Raw genomic sequence first — 18,102 nt, forward strand, 5'->3', positions numbered from 1 at the left:
ATGAAAAATGACATTAATAATTTTGAATAAATATTTTTTATTAAAAAATAAATTTAATATTTTAAAATTGATAACTGACATCTATCATTTCAATCTAATTTTCGTGCATTTAGATTTAGATTCGTGTAGATAGAATTACCCTTTCTTCTAATATATAAGTTAAAAAGAGATTTTATATAAAATTAAATCTAAACTGAAAAAGGAAAAATGAAAGTTTACACCCATTTGTGGTCATGCATCTACTTTATTCCACCAGCCAATCAAAAACCCACCTAATCTTCCATCAAGATATCCACTCTACAACACATTTACTAGCCTTGGGAGCAGTGTACACGTTGTGATGTATGCCACTTAGGCTTCGACTCCTAAGAACATCCCCATACCCCTTAATCATATGTACATCCAACACATAAACACATTTCTTACAACTACCACAAAAAATAAAAAACCTAGCAACACATCTTCAAGATGTTACACTTTTACCCCCTTGTTTATAAACCAAGACATATATATACTACCACATAACTTCGATATAACTTTCAATATTGACTTTAAAAATATATATACAACTTATACTCATTAGCAGTTTAGCATTCTAAATTTCAATTAATTTCATAAAATTTAGTTACACGTTCAAAAAATACCCATAAACCGCGTATTCGAATCAGTTTATCTTCGTTCTGAATCCTGCCCAATCTCACAATCTCTACTCTCATTCGATATCGACCTCTCAACTTTCTGCCTCTTCTTATCTCTCGGATCTTTCTTTTCATCAATAAGCGATAACAATGTCTGAAGCCGCCTCGACCCGGCCCCACCGGAATCCGGTGCCGCCCGGGCAATGTTACGAAACCGCCGGAAAACTTGACAAAAGTAAATAAAAAGGGCAACGAAACACGCGATACCACAGATAAGAAAGAGACCCCAGAAACTTTTAAGGTGTAATCTGTCTGATTCAAGCTCTGAATTATCGGTGCTACATCCGCTTCTTATTAGCCATTTGTCATGGATCCGTTGAAGGTCTCCGTTTTCTGATAGTGTGAGGATTGCGGTTGATAAGTCGACTGCTAATGGAGAGTCACGGGGGAATGCCTGTAATGTGATTTGACCGTATTAGCCTCGGTTATTATTCTCAATTTGTAAACTAATTCGAGTTTTGTGGTTAAATGAAATGCAAAGATATAACGTGTTTTATTGGTTTGTTAATCAAAGCATCCTACTTTTGTTTTCTCGCGTTACATAGATTGTACTTTGAAAAATCTACACTTGAAAGTATAATCTTGTAATAAGAAGAAATGAAAGCATAAATATAGGATAAGCTAATAAATGAATGCATATTGATATTTTATGCATTTAGCCTTTTGATGAAGTCAAATTCAAGAGATAGGTTAAATACAAGATCTAGCAATGTATTTTCACTGATTTGTTTATTTTAAAACATCCTACTTTCATTTCTGCATGTTACAACAATGTACTTTGAAAAACCTACCCAATTATAGCAATATCATCGAAATACAAAGCTAATTGGATAGATTTTTTAAGGTATAATCACCTAATAAGAAAAACAATAAAATTATGACACTAAAATTGGGTTGATGTTTCGACTTACACAGCCTTAAAAAACATGAAAGTATAATGTTTAATCAAAAGAAATGAAAGCAGGATGCTATTATAAACAAATATGTGAACATACAATGTTGTTTCTTGCATTCAGCCCTAGAAATAAATAATGTCCTATTATTTCTTGAATCTGGATTCACCAAGGGTTAAATGCATAAAATAGCAACACACTTTTATTTACTTGTTTATTGTAGCATGTATTTCCATTTTTTATTACAGCATTGTAATCTTTTAAAGGCACTGGACTTTGAATAATGAACCTAATTACAGCATTGTACTTTCAACATGTTTTAATAGAAAAAGTATACTCCAAAAAATCTATCCAATTATAGGTTAATATAATGAGGTAGATTATGAAAAGTAGAATGATGTAATAGGAAGAATTGAAAGTATGACCCTATAAAAACATATAACTGAATATACGTTGCCATTTCTTGCACTTAATACGTCTATGATTTAAAGTTTTAAACATATGTTTTATATTTAGAAGTACTTCTATGAGATAACAAAGTACCCACATATCAATCAATTAGAAATTTCAAATCTTGAAAATAAACACGAAAAACAAAGAAATTAAATAAGGAACTTACAAATCCCCATCCGCTCTTGGTGAACTCGCGCCCAACAACCCTAAATTTGCACTGATTCGATAAGAAAAGCTCAACGTATGGTCGTTCATCAACAATGGCCGCCACCCCACCCTTGTCGGAGCCTTTTAGGAGTGCATCAGCGTAAGCATCAGGCGTTCCAAGAGGAACAAGTCTGGATTCAGAAATTCCGATCTCATCAACCAAATATCGTTCTGCAAAAGACCCCACTTGGTATCCAATTCGATCGTTAGTTTTTTTCAAGGTATCGATGCCTTTGATTGGAGAAGATAACTGTTGGACTGTGAGAATCGAAGTCAAACTTGCGGTGTAACTCGAATTGATTATTAGAACTACAAACAGCCATATGAGTAAAACTATACGTCCGAGAGTACTTGCGGTGTTCTCCCCTGCATAAAAGAAAACGCGTCACTCAATTGGAAAGAATTGCAATTTGATAGAGAGAGGCTAGAGCCGTTTGTGAAATTCTAGGGTTAAAAAGGGTATTTTAGTACTTTTTGTGAATTCCAAGTTTCAAATTCATTTGCAACCAAAGGCTTGACTGGATCACTGGAATGGAATGGAATCGAATTCCAATTCCAGCCAACCATTGCACTTTGACTTTTCAAGTCAAACGTTTCTCTCAATCTTCAAATATGGGTATTGTAACTGATTTGGTACCAAATTTCGTCCCAGATGTAATATATTTATGAAATTTCTCAAAAATCAATACGAATTTCAAAATTCAAGCATTGTTCAGTTTGACTTCAAAAATCAAACAGAGTCACTACAGTTTGACTTTTGAGGTCAAACATGTTGCTGTTGAAAAATAAGCAATCTCACTTACTATGTGCAAAAAAGAGAGTAGAAAGGCTAAACCTGCAAGGAAAGAAACCAAGAAAACAAGATATCATTAAGCTATGCCAAACTACACTTAGGTGGTGTTTCTTTTTGACTTTAACTGAATTAAAAGATAACAAGACTTAAAAACCAAATATGCATATATGTGTATATGAAAGAAGAAGAAAACTAACCATAGAATGGTTATGATCTGTCTTTTAGGTGTCCCTCTAAACTCATCATTTATCCGATGCTCTAAAATCCAAACCACAGTGCCAACCACAAGAAAGAAAAAAGCAGTGACAGCCCACAATGTCGGAGAAAACGGGCGCAAAAAAGCCCAAGCACCCGTGTTCATTTTCTTGAATGGAGCCACTACAACAAGCCCTGATGCAGCATATGGTTGTGTGAAATCCACAATTCTTGTTCGGTTTGTGACTATTGCAATATCACCAACCGCACCATCAAATACCTACACCAAAAGTTTGATTTTTAAAGCTTCTGTGTGCTATGAATTATTTAGGCATTGTTTAGGCCACTTTAGTTATGCATGATATGTTGTCACTGTACTGTGTTTGACATGCATTGGACTTAGACTGTGATGGATGTCAATGGGACAAAAACTGTAATTTTTTGTCACACCAAAAAAGTGGGACAAAGATTCGCTCTCGATGCCCTCCTCATCCTCATCTCGAAAACAGCCCTAGAAAGCCTGTCTAGCTCCATCTACTTGTTTATTATAACATCCTACTTTCATTTCCTTCTGATTGCACCATCGTACCATCATTTTTTTCTCTTATTAAGGCATTGTACTTTCAAAACGCTACCTAATTATAGCATGTACTTTGAAAAATCTATCGAATTATATCGACGAAAAATGCTTTGTATTTGGATGACATTGCTATAAGTACGTAACTCTTTCAGAGCACAACGTTTTAATATGAAGAAATGGAAGTAAGATGCTCTAATAAAGGAAAAAAAAACAAAAGTATGTTTCTATTTCTTGCATTTAAACCAATTAAAAACATTAATATTTAAAGTCAAACTCACCCCTGCTGCGATCAATCTCACAAGCTCGGTATAACTTGGATTTTCTTTCCCATTCCCAAATGGCACAAATTGATATGGAACTGCATACGGTAACAAATTAACCGCAGAAACAAACACGTCGATACAAAAACCTTTCGAAGAATTACTCCCCGGCAATTGTGAAACAAATTCCTTATAACTAACCCTAATCGGAACTGCAATTTTCAACAACTTTCCATTATTCGGGAAAACCCACCCCCGTGGTTTTGTCACTATCTCCCCAGGCCAAATCACACTATGAAGTTCTTGATTATGTGATCCATTGACTTTTTTCAAGTCAAGATTCTCGGGAGTCAAAGTTGACAAACCGGAACTATTTGACCAATATCCAACTGTTCGAAATCCGGTTCCGATTATGTTAAGAATATCGTATGCGGGGTTGACAAGACTTCGATCCGAATCAAACTTTATATGTCCGGTTAAACCAATAAAATCACTATTCAATATATTATCCAAAAGTAATTTTCCTCCATTAAAGATGCTCATCGCATCAAGATGAAGATCCGCAAGACCCGCGTTACTTAATCTTGAATCATTTGAAAAAGAAATAACACCGCCTTGATCAAAGAACGCATCAAGAGCATGAGCTATAATCCAAACGGAATCATACGCGTATAAACCATAAGAATTTAGCCCAAAAGAACCACCCGATAATTTTTTAAAATTTTCCGTAAAAGATTTAGAACCGGGGGTGTGTTGGCGTAGAGCAAGAACCCCTTGCATGTCGTCCATTTTATCTGATAAATTTGGAAAATTTGAATCTAAAGCAGACGAAAGCCAATCGGTAGCAATCCAAACGTACCCATCTTCCATCATTCCAAGATAACGCGCAACCGAAAAAATCAAGAATCCAATATCCGGATACACGTGAAGAACAATCACTCGCGATTCCATTAATGCAATTTTCACAAGAATATCCATGATTTCACTCCGCCCGTATCCCAATTCCGATTCCGACCCTGGTGGGATTCCGGCTTTGTATGATATTCTACAACGTCTTGCAGCTAAGGCATCATCTAATGCTAACACTCCGTTCCTTCCATAATCATCGTCTATGTAAATTGCAATGACTTCTCTCCAAGTGTAGTAGTCTATGATTTCGGATACAGCTGTCATTTGGTGTAAGTCACTTTGTGTTGATCTTATGAAATATGGGAATTGGAGGTTGGATAGTGTGGGGTCCGTGGCGGCGAATGATAAAAGAGGGACTTGTAATTCATTTGCTACGTGTGATATAATGTGGGCTACTACGGATGATTGTGGCCCCACGATTGCAACCGTATCGCTTTCCATAAATTGCAATGCTGTAAATGGTAAAAAGATAATTGTTCACAATACAAAATTCTATAAGAAATAGCAACATACTTTCAAAGATTTGTTTATTACAACATCCTATTGTCACTTCTTTATACAACATTGTACTTTGAAAAATCTACCCAATTATATCAATGTGATCCAAATATTCAAATTTTTTATCTGTTATATTTGGATAGACTTTTCAAAATATAGTGTCCTAATAAGAAAAAAACTGAAAGTATAATGCTATAAGTGGGTAGATTAACAAAGTAAAATGTTTTAATAAGATTAAAAAAATTACAAGTCTGTTATAGAAAGAAATGAAAGTAGTTACTCTATTTAGCCCTAGAGATAAAATAAAGGTATATAAATGCACATTAATCTACCTTCTGATAATCAGTTTTGTTACAACTAGTATAAAAATTAATTATTTGACATAAGTAAACACACACGAGCAGAAACTAGAAACAATCAGATAATCACTTTCAAAAAGCACCTCCAAACACCACATGAATCAAATTACCTATTTGCCCCTATAGATAATATGCAACATTAGCTAGGATTCATCAAGGTCCACAAGATCTACTCTTATTCTGCTATAAGAGGTAAAAGAGAAAGCATCTTTTGAACACCCATAAGTATTGCAACATTTCACTTTTCTGGATGTCCCACAAAAAACTTTTTATTTCAAGTTACCTCTTAAAACATTAAAGTGTGAGAGGGATTGATAGAGTAATATATGGTCTTTTTGAAGGAAATGAGATCATAATTTTCTTAAAGAACATAAATAAATCTAAATTATTTGATATAAATTCATGATTTACCTCCAACCATGCCAAGAAACCCACTACAATTTGAACTCCGCATTTCAATTCTAAGTTCTGATCCACGAAGAACAGTTGAATTGGCATTAACATCTTTAACAGCTTCTTCAATTGCAACTTTAGCAACTCTTCCAATTGTTGAATCAAAAGTGAAAATTGCTCCAATATTCACAACAGCTGGTCTTGTAGATGCATTATGTGATGTCAAACCATTTGTAAGGAAAACCCCCAAATTTAGTAACAGTGTAACAACAAGATTCCAAACAAGAACACTCATCATATCATATCAAATTTGATCCACCTGAAATCATGGGTTTCTGGGAATTTTAATTTGACTGTGGATTTAGGGATTTGGAAACTGAATTCTTCACAAAATAAAAAATAATAATAATAATAACAATCGAATGTGAACAGAGTGGTTACTTACCAAGATCATGTCAGAGCTTTAAAACCCTAATCTTGAAGAAATTAATCAAGAAAAATAAAACAAAGTGGAATTATGAAGGAACATCAAAAGGTAACCCACGAGAAAGGGTTCTTTCGTACACCCCACAAAGAAAAAGTTGAAAACAGAAACAGGGAATCAGATGCAATGCCCTAAACACAATTTTTTAAGAAAAACCCATGTCATAAAGATTCTTAAAAGCTTAACTGATTGATCAAAAACCCCAAAATAGAGGGACAGACAGAAAGCAAACTCAACTACAAATTTACTATTTTAAGAAAGAAAAGGTAGAAAACTAAAAAACCCTTCAGTTTTATATTCTGATCAGCTAACGTAATACATTTGGTGAAATTAAGTTTTAAAAACAGTAGAAATACCTGGGGTGGGTGTCTAATGTCGAATTAAAAGTCTAGAAACATCGTAAAACAGTCGACTTCAAATCTTCAATGGAGTTAGCTTCATAAAATAACACAGCAGGTCAAAGTTGGGAATCGAAAAAGGCTCTGATAAACATGGAAACCTGAATGTGGAAATCAAGACACAATGAGAATCTATCTGCGGGCAAGTTGAAGGGTCAATTTCTTAAAAAAAAAAAAAAAATCATTCGTTTTTATAATAATACTAATTACATGAACAAGGGAGTTTCTTTTCGTTTTGGCTGAAGGGTTTTTCTGGATGGGGGTAAATGAGGTAGGTGTGTATATAAGTACAACAACAAGATGACGAAGATTGAGATAAAATGGGGATAAGACTTCTTGGAAAAGAAAGAGATGCATGGATTTTATGTGGAAGAAAAGAATAAAAGTAGATTAGGATATAGAACGTGACAACATGTAACACACCCTATGTTTTGTTTAAAGTTAGATGAATATAATATTACATGCATAATTAAATATGAGATTAATCTAGCATTTAAGATACCCTTTGATGATTAAAAGTAAAAAAATATCGAGCCTCGGAAATCTTTGGTAGTGTTTTTATGAAGTGCGATTTCACATATGAGTTACAACACCTGGAGTCCTCTTTTATTTTTTTTCTATTAAAAAAAAAAAGAAAGATAGAGGCAGACTGCTAGCAAATGTAAATTGAATTAGTTTTGTTGGCATTTTCTATCCAATATACGAAAGAGTCCACATGTTCATCACTTGTATGGTTTTAATCAATTTCATGAACGGATTCACAAAATAAAATAAAATAAATAAATAAATAATAAAATATATTGAAGGGTTGTCCAATTATTTTTTAGAAAATTTGAATAATCTAACTTTTATAAACGTACAATTTTTTTTTGGTAAAAAATAACCACATTTTCCGGAATATATTGTTCCGTAGATATCTTCGGAATTTCGGAGTATGATTCCGTATCATGGGTCCGGAATAGATTTGACTTTTTTTTTGTATATAAGTTTTGCTTTTATAAAATTTATAAGTTTTTCTTTTATAAAATGAATAATTTTTTGTTTTTATTAAATATAAAAAGCAATTAAAATGAACAAGCAACTAATAAATACATAAACTAAATAAATGATGTGTATGTAGGTCATATTATAAATACGATGTTCAAATTATCTTTGTTTTTGTACCCCAAAATATATCCTCTAGTCGTTTTATATAACTCATGGCCCATGGACCGATGGTTTTACCCTCTATAGAAATCGATTTCTTGATGATCAACATCTCTAGGAATCAATACAAAAACACCCCACAATCCCCTCTACTGTTAGTATGTTGTAGTATGTCTGGGGGGTTGAATGTCTTCAAATCCAAAGAACCCAAAAACCAATGAGATTGTGGTATGTTGATTGGGATGTAAAGCTACAAAAAAAAAGGTTAAAAATAATTAATTAGTATATAAATACTCAGGTTATGTAATCCAAACAAAATTATATCGTATCACACTCTGCCCAAGCTGGGTAAACGGATTTGTCAGCCATGTCACTCCAATCATATGTATCAGTGTCGAAAGCTGACGGCACAACCGACCACCGAGCATCATCCGCTCTACGCTCTAAGAGCAATGAGATCCACATCATGATGTGTTGCCATTTTTTTTGCAGTAAAGTAAATATTAATATTAGAAGCGTAGTATGTAATAAGCAAAGAATTATATTACTTACATCACATGACAACCATCCTTCATGACTATCTGCATATAACTGTGTCCAAAATTCAAGTGTAACAAAACTGGTCAAATAATTGTGAGCAAACAACAGCAAACCATCTCGTTCTTTATATACAATGTGTACAGTAGGATCTACAAGATTGTCCAATGGTGTTGGTTGTTGTCGTGTAACACTTTTCCTCTTCATGTGTATCCATGATGACTTATACCATATGTACATAACTTTTTGGCATTTAGAAGGCCTAATAGGTGTTTACGTCGATGTTTTGTAATCATCCCGCAAAATCTCTATTACACCCGACGAGGGGATGACCAGAGACGGCTGCTTAGGGCCGACATTCAGTGGCTGTTCAGGGCCGACATTCAACGACTTTTCAGGGTTGATTACGACATAATCATCCTCCCATAACTCATTGTCATTGTAGTGTCCATGTACAGTTCGATAATGTATACTTGTAAACGATGCAAGAACATAATGACCATAAACAATGAAATAATTAAAAATGTACTTCCATCCCCTTTGAGGTATAAATATCGTCTCCGGGAGTCTTATTGATAAGTTTTAGAACAATGGCTAAAGTAGCCTCATGCTCTACTAAATGCTCCTCATGAGACCGCAACTGCTCGCGACATTCATGAACCTCATTTTTCAATTGACCGATCTCGTTCTGCAAGTCACTAATATATTTGGTCCTTGTCAATTGATGGGTCAGCAGCCGGTGGTGGTGGTAGTGGTGGGTGAGATGGATCATCTATCTGTGCCTTTTTTCTCGATGCTCATGGGTAGGAGACTTTTTGGGTGATGATGTTAGCGATGGGTTTTGTGCACTATTACAACCCTATGGTGCACATACAACCCTAATGCTTTTGATCTAAGTTTTCTCTAGTTATATATGCAATTTTCATTTTTTCAAAGCATGAAGCCTAACTAGCATACAATTTGATATTTGAACCATAAAAACTAGTTAGAAGATTACCTCTTGTTGTAGTTTGTTGAGTTTGGCCTTTCAAGAGCTTAGCACCCCAAGTGTGATGCCTCAAATGGTTCACAAAACACCAAGAGCAAATGGAGGAACTTGAGAGAGAAGTTAGAGAGCACAAATTCGGTTATATGCTACTTATAACACTTATGTCAATCGATTTTGGCTAACGGGTTACATATATATAGTGTAGAATTCATCCAATGACTCATATAGACTAACTCTTCATGGACTCTCACATAAGCTTAGCCCACCATAATTCAATCAAGGATCATTAGCCCAAACTATATGTATCACTGATTTACATAATCAGTCCCCGTATATTTAATTAGTCTCTTTTGATTACTAAATTAATTCCAAATTAATTTTTGATCAATACCAATTAAATAATATGATTTCTCAATTAATATATTATACTTATAATATATTAATAAATCACAAATAACATCTTTCTCAAAATCCATCCTATCAAATTACTTTGGAGAATGCAACCCATAATGGACCATGCTACTATCGGGTCAAGTGCATACAAATTATAGTTATGGGCTTAGACACCTAATCCAACAGGCTCCCACTTGGATAAGTCTAATAACTATAATTGCAAGCACGACTTCAAAATCAGATTAGCAATCGTGAAACATCCCAAAAATCATGACCAAAAATTTCATTTAAAAATCATTAATGAACCATACTTATCAAAACCCTTTCAACTAAAACACAAGTCATTGTATTAAATCAGAGTATCATTTAAAAACACATGTTCATTAGATCAGAGCAAAACATCCCAGGCTAAAATTTATTGGTGTGTGCAATGCAGTCGTCCCGAGCTCTTCCCTCTGCTACCGGAAGTACCTGAAACCAAAACTAAAAAGCGTATGTACGAAGCTTAGTGAGTTCCCCAACCGAACACATACCATACGCATAACCACATACTGGGCCCCCGCTCCTACCTCGGGACATGCCCGACATCAGACTTGCTCCGGTATCGGGCCTCGCTCGACATTAGGCCCCGCCTGGCATCGAGCCCCGCTCGGTATACATATTTGTTTCTCTTAGGCACCGCCTGTCTCTGGGCCCCGCCTACAATACACATACAATCATATAACATGCTAGTACATAAAGAAAACATACTCTAGTATATTCCTGTTCTAAGGCCTCGACTAACTTGGGCCCCGCCCCTGTCCTGCTACTGATGAGTCATGGAACCCCGTCCATGCTCCTGCTGATAGTGAGATACGGGCCCCCGCCCACACTCACTTTTCTCCTATCCTGGGCCCCGCCCCTACTCTGCTATTGATGATGTAACACTATAACATACACGTTTTGAAATCGTGTTTTAAGTAAATATTATTATGAAATATTAAGTGAATTTGAATGTTGAGTTCTAACAGATAGTTTTTACTAGAAATGAAGTAAAACTATGTTTAAAATCACTCATAAAATGTTGGAAGTCTTATGAGATTCCAATTAAAAAAAACCAAATAGTAAAATATAGCGAAAATATACTATTTGGAGTAAGTAAAATTTTATTATTGAAAGTTGTAGATAATCTCGTTAGAAACATTTCGGCGAAAACCTCATCGAAATCCGAATTATAACGAAGAAGTTATGACCAAACGAAGATCCGTGATAAATCCGGAAAATACCTTGTCGCGTAAAAATTTAGTTTTCGATAAACTAATTTATAGCCTTAATCATGCAAATGAAAGTTGTAGAGCTCGTGAAAACAATCAACTTTCATATAAAGACCGTTTGAATCTGACTTCGTATGAGGAAGTTATAATTTTTCGAAGTTTCAGCTTAGCAGTAGATAGCTAAAAACTCGAATTTTAGATCGAGTGATTTTTAGCCGACATAACCTAAACGAGAATTGAAGGTCTCGTCATTAATAGTGCAACGGTAAAAAGTCTGACGAAAACGGACGTCGGATGAAAAGTTATGAATTTTTAACGGATTTTCGTGTCCCGTTCTGTTAAAAATAATAATATTAAAATTAAAGTCAAAATTAGCCGACAAAGTCTAAACGAAAGTTGTAGAGCATAATTTTAGCTTCGCGTGCATATAAAGAACGTCAAAAACGGAGCTCGTATGCAAAAGTTATGGATTTTACAAGATTTGGCACATTTTTCATTTAATTTTCGTATGAATAGTGAAATGCCACGTCACCCTCGCTCGGAGTTGGCCACGTGTCCGAAGCTGTTGCGTGGCAATGCCCGAGAAGTGACGCGTGTCACACAGATGTCCGGAAGGCCACGTGATCCTCGCATGCCACACGTGATCTGACCCTCGTGTCATCCTCCCATTGGACCGAAGTTGGGTCCAATCCGAGGCTACCATTTGCGAGCCAGTTGTTCCGACCCTCGCACCCGAAGCCTCGCGTTGCTGCTAGCTGGTCCGAGCCTCGCAGCCACCTGCCTCCCTCGCATGCGCAACCCACGTGCGAGCCACCTGCGCACCGTCAGCGTCCGAACCGAAGACCCAGCCGATGACGCGCCTGAAGCTGATGACTCCTCGCATCCGAGCCTTGCCGAAGCTGCCATCTGGTCCGAGCCTCGCAGCCACCTGTCTCCTTCCCTTCGCTTCGGATCCGAAGCTCGACCCTATATAAGGGGTGCGAGCCCTCTCGGCTAGTTTTAGAAAATTTCCATTTTCACCCCCTCTTTCAATATTTTTACTATCCCGACATCCCCCGAAGCCCCGGTACTGATTTTAAAGCCCGAAACACGCCCCGAGACTCCCGAGAAGCCCGAAAAATTTATCTTTTCGGTTTCAAAGCTCTACCTTCGCAGAGCCCGGTTTTCAAGAAAACTCCCGGTTTTCAACGACGAAAGTCATATTTAGAACCGAAGTACTGCCCAAATTAATATTTTAGCCCCCGGTTATTTCACGGTGAGTTTAATATATAGAAATAATTGTATGTTATGTGTTATATGTGCTACATGCTTTTCAGTGTTATTATTCCGGGTTATTTTATTTGCTATTTTTATATAGCAAAGAAATACCTTTGACCATGTGATCAGTGAAAGGACTTAGATTCACGTTGATACTGGTATGTAGCCTCTGGCCATGTGGAACATGTCTCCGTAAGAGAATGAATTCTATTCTATGGTAGTGGCAGAAGGTTAGATAGGGCTACAAGCCTGAAATCTACCGAAATGCTAATCCGAAGTTGTATATCTTCTGTGCCGTTTGGGCCAAAGCTTTATTGATGTATATCAAGCATGGAAATTGTTATGTCTCATTGATTGTACATCTTTAAATCAAATCAATGATTGATATGGAATGTTTGTCACATGATTCACATATTCCCTTGTTGTTCCTTGTTCCTCTTTGCTTCTGCCCTATTAAAGTATATATATGGCATAACGTTATGTTGTATCTATTATTGAACTCACTAAGCGTCACCGCTTACCCTCTCGATGTTTAACAAATTGCAGGAGATAGACATCCAATATAGTTATATACTGGTAGAAGATTTTTGAATAGTTTGAAACTATTGTATCGATAGAAGCTTAAGAATAGTATGAAACTATTGTATTTTGCACTCCCATATGTATAAAACTATAGAATCCTGGGAAGTTATGTAATATATAACACTTTAAAATAGTCGGTTTGTATCCAGCAGTTTGTAATCTCTTTATCAATGTAAAATATTGTTTTTATGAATATGTAATTCGAGTAACTATATTGTCGAGTATGAAAGTTTGGGTCTTTCATAAATACGAAAGTTAGGGTCTTTCAATCATGGTATCAGAGCAGTAGTTTGAGTGAACGAAATTCCACGGATTGGTATTTAGACTTAAACTATTGGAAGTTCAATATATGAACTTAATCATTGTAAGTATAGGGATACAAACCATAGGAAATATATAAGTAAAAGTATTAGGTAATAATAAACCCTAATATTCTAAAATACAATGTTACTCCGTATTGCAGAGCAATGGCTGAACAGGTTAGTAGCCATACCCCTGAGGTTGGTGGAGGTCCTCAACCCGAGGAAGTGAATACTCCAGTATCTCCTCGCGAGGAGCGACTATTGGGTAAACTTACCGGTGTTATTCGACAGACTCTCGAAGAACACAAAAAGAATGATGATAAGGGAAAAGAGAAAGCCACTGGAGAATTTTCAAAAGGAGAGGTGACGCGTCCCTCGTTCAAAGATTTCAAGAGTAGTGGTGCTACAGAGTTTTCCGGTGTTCTCAATCCCATTATGTTCTTACTTGGATCCAGAACACAGAGAAAGTGTTTCGTATTTCTCATGTGGATAATGAAGACAAGGCTAACTATGCTTCCGCAATGCTCATCGGAGAAGCCTTAGTCTGGTGGGAAGCAACATATGAAGCTCTCAACGAGTTTGACCAGGAGAATTTAGCCTGGGAAATGTTTAAAACTCGTTTGCTAGAGAAGTATTGTCCTCTAGACATGAGGAAGAGATTGGAGAAGGAATTCCTCGAGCTTAAACAAGGAGGAATGACTGTGAATGAGTATGAAACTCAGTTTAATCAAAGATCAAGGTTTGCTACAAAGTATATTCCAACTGAAGACGAGAAAATTCAGTTATTCATGGAGGGACTACGACATGAGATCCACGATTTCGTTGCCAATCGAGAAGTTCTGTCATTCGATAAAGCCGTTGAATATGCTCGAAGACGTGAGCATGACTTAGAAATACGTGGTGCCACTGTTACTGCTCCGAAGCATCCACGTACTGAAAGAACTGTTCCTTCTTTTCTACCAGCTCGATCCGTTCGGACTGAGCCTGGTAATCAAGTTCAAGCTCAAAGTGTCTCTCGTGGACGCGGTAGATCACAATATTTTTCTATGCAATCGCCTTCATGTCGTATTTGTGGAAGGAATCATCCTGGCCAATGCAAAATAGACAAAGAATCCATTGTCTGTTATGGATGCGGAGAAAAGGGTCATATAAAGCCATCTTACCCAAGAAAGGATGTTACTTGCTATGCATGTGGTATTACTGGCCACAAGAAGCGTTTTTGCCCTACTCTTACTAGTCAGATGACGGGAAGTCAAGCTTCTGTTCAACAACCGGCGAGAAGCCAAGTCCCTGTTCAACAATCAAAGGGTACTCCAACTAAAAAGGAGGAGGTGCCGAAAGCTAGGGGTCGTGCATTCCAGATTACCTCAGAGGAGGCACGCGAGGACCCGAATGTTGTGACGGGTACATTTCTTGTTAACTCTAGACCTGCTCACATCTTATTTGATTCTGGTGCCTCAGATTCTTTTGTGTCTTACGAATTTGCGCATTCCTTTCAAATTTCTTGCTTTGTACTTGCGCAACCATTTCACGTAGATACTGCGCGAAGTATATCATTACTTGCTGATAAAGTCTATAGAGACTGTGTTATAGAAATTGAAGACTATACTTTTCTTGCTAACCTGATCCCTATCTCCTTGCCCAACTTTGATATTATTCTCGGCATGGATTGGTTATCAAAGAACCACGCAGAACTCTTGTGCTATGAAAAGATAGTACGCATTCCTATTGAAGGGGAGAATCCTATCTATGTCTACGGTGAACAAAGACTCTTAAAAATAATCTCTTTCCTTAATGCTCGTAAATTCATATCGAAAGGATGTTCTATCTATCTGGCCTAGCCACACAGTTGATGTCTGAAAAGTGGAGAAGAAAACTGTAAATGATGTTCTCATTGTTAACGAATATCCTGATATTTTCCCCGATGACTTGCCTGGCCTTCCTCCGGATAGGCAAGTGGAATTCCGAATTGACCTTGTGCCTGGTGCTGCTCCAATTGCAAAGACTCCTTATCGTCTTGCGCCAGCTGAGATGAAAGAAATGATGATCCAACTGCAAGAACTACTTGACAAGGGTTTCATTCGACCGAGTACCTCTCCCTGGGGTGCTCCGGTACTATTTGTCAAGAATAAAGATGGATCGATGCGGATGTGCATTGATTATCGTGAGCTGAATAAGGTGACTATCAAGAACAAGTACCCACTACCTCGCATCGATGATTTGTTCGATCAACTTCAAGGTGTTAGCTATTTCTCAAAAATTGATTTAAGATCTGGTTATCATCAATTGAAAGTTCACGAGCAAGATGTACCGAAGACTGCTTTTCGTAATCGATATGGGCATTATGAATTCCTTGTTATGCCGTTTGGTTTAACAAACGCTCCGGCTGTATTCATGGATATGATGAATCGGGTATGTCGCCCAATGCTCGATAAATCAGTCATCGTATTCATTGATGATATTCTAATCTATTCCAAGTCTGAAGCTAATCATGTCATTCATATTCGTGCGGTATTGGAACTTCTTCGAAAGGAGAAACTATATGCTAAATTCTCGAAATGTGAATTTTGACTTCGCCAAGTTCAATTTCTCGGCCATGTTATTTCTAGTGATGGTGTATCCGTAGATCCTATCAAAATCGAAGCCATTCAAAATTGGGAAGTGACCCGTAATGCTTCCGAAATTCGTAGTTTCTTAGGTCTCGCGGGATATTACCGGAGATTCATTAAAGACTTTTCTCATATAGCCGTACCTCTCACGAGTCTTACACGGAAAGAAGTGAAGTTCGAATGGGGTGAAACCCAAGAATTGAAAGAGCTTTCTCAACTCTAAAAGATCTTTTGACTCATGCTTCAATCTTATCACTCCCAGAAGGTGATGATGACTTCTCCGTATATAGCGATGCTTCAAGATTGGGACTCGGTTGTGTGTTGATGCAACGTGGCAAAGTGATAGCCTATGCCTCAAGACAACTGAAAGATTATGAAAAGAATTATCCCACTCATGATCTCGAACTCGCTGCAGTGGTATTTGCCCTAAAACTTTGGAGGCATTATCTTTTTGGTACAAAGTGCCAATTATTTACCGACCACAAAAGTCTCAAGTACATATTCAGTCAGCAAACTTTGAATATGAGACAACAACGAGCTATGGAGCTGATCAAAGATTATGATTGTGAAATCTTATATCATCCTGGAAAAGCTAATGTGGTTGCTGATGCACTTAGCAGAAAAGTTTATCGCAATAGTATGTGTTATGCCATTACTCATACTACAGTAAAATTCACTATTTTAGATGAATTAGAGAAATGGCAAGAAGAGGCCCTAAAGCCAGAAAATGTGAAGAAAGAAGGGATGATACATTATAATGATGCTCTACTTGATGATCCGCGAGGATTAAAAGTATTCAAGAATCGGTTGTGGATTCCAAAGATCAGTGGATTGAGACAGAAGATTTTAGATGAAGCCCATAAATCTAAACTGTCAATCCATCCTGGTACAAGTAAAATGTACTATGATGTAAGAGCTGATTATTGGTGTCCTGGATTAAAGAGAGACATTGGAAGATATGCACAAGAATGCTTAGTATGCTTACAAGTCAAAGCAGGGCACCAAAAGCCTTATGGAACCCCAGAAAGTCTTAGTGTTCCTGTATGGAAATGGGAGGAATTGTCCATGGATTTCATTACCAAATTGCCAAAGACTGCTAGACAACATGATAGCATTTGGGTAATCATCGACCGCCTGACTAAAAGCGCTCATTTTCTTGGCATGTGTGAAACGGCACCAATGGAGAAATACGCACAAGTATACTTGGATGAAATTGTGGCAAGACATGGTGTGCCACTAAAGATCATCTCCGATCGTGATACTCGCTTCACTTCTCATTTTTGGGCGAGTATGCAACATGAATTAGGATCTCGAGTTGCTCTCAGCACAACATATCATCCCCAGACAGATGGTCAAACAGAGAGAACAATCCAAACAGTAGAAGATATGCTTCGTGCATGTGTCTTGGAGTTCGGTGGTAACTGGGATAAATACTTACCTCTTGTCGAATTCTCGTATAATAATAATTACCACGCTTCAATCAAAATGCCACCATACGAAGCATTATATGGTCGCAAGTGTCGTACTCCATTATGTTGGCGAGACATAGGACAGAAGATCCTTGGAGGCCCTGAAATGATTCAAGACACCACCGACAAAATTCAAATCGTACGAGAAAGAATGAAAGCGGCCCAGGATCGATAGAAGTCCTATACAGAAAAGAGAAGACGACCCATAGAATTCCAAGTGGTTGATTTCGTGATGCTGAAGGTATCTCCATGGAAAGGCCTTATGAGATTTGGGAAGAAAGGAAAGTTAAGTCCTAGATTTGTTGGTCCTTTTAAAATCATCCAGAGAATTGGAAAGCAAGCATACCGCTTAGAATTACCTGAAGATTTGGCAGGTATTCATGATGTGTTTCATGTGAGCTATCTGCGCAAATGCTTGAGCATCAATGATGAGACAGTTCCATTAT

At 37.0% G+C, this 18,102-nt stretch overlaps 1 protein-coding gene across 3 annotated transcripts; it reads right to left on the reverse strand.

Moving 5' to 3' along the window:
• Nucleotides 1–512: 512 nt before the first annotated feature.
• On the reverse strand, nt 513–7,484 carry LOC111887626 (glutamate receptor 3.3). Of its 3 annotated transcripts, none has more exons than XM_023883792.3 (8): nt 7,331–7,484; nt 7,079–7,221; nt 6,257–6,438; nt 4,098–5,440; nt 3,242–3,519; nt 3,055–3,086; nt 2,211–2,617; nt 513–1,092 (listed from the first exon to the last, which is right to left on the reverse strand). In XM_023883792.3, the coding sequence occupies exons 3-8, from the start codon at nt 6,297–6,299 to the stop codon at nt 670–672; spliced, it is 2,526 nt and encodes an 841-aa protein (XP_023739560.1). In that variant the 5' UTR covers nt 6,300–6,438; nt 7,079–7,221; nt 7,331–7,484; the 3' UTR covers nt 513–669. The 3 variants fall into 3 exon arrangements, with proteins under 3 accessions (XP_023739560.1, XP_023739557.1, XP_042754896.1); XM_023883789.3 differs by having other exon boundaries at nt 6,257–6,557; XM_042898962.1 differs by lacking the exons at nt 7,079–7,221; nt 7,331–7,484 and adding an exon at nt 6,684–6,853 and having other exon boundaries at nt 6,257–6,557.
• Nucleotides 7,485–18,102: the final 10,618 nt, after the last annotated feature.

The sequence above is a fragment of the Lactuca sativa genome, chromosome 2, assembly GCF_002870075.4.
Source record: "Lactuca sativa cultivar Salinas chromosome 2, Lsat_Salinas_v11, whole genome shotgun sequence".
NCBI classification, from domain to species: domain Eukaryota; kingdom Viridiplantae; phylum Streptophyta; class Magnoliopsida; order Asterales; family Asteraceae; genus Lactuca; species Lactuca sativa.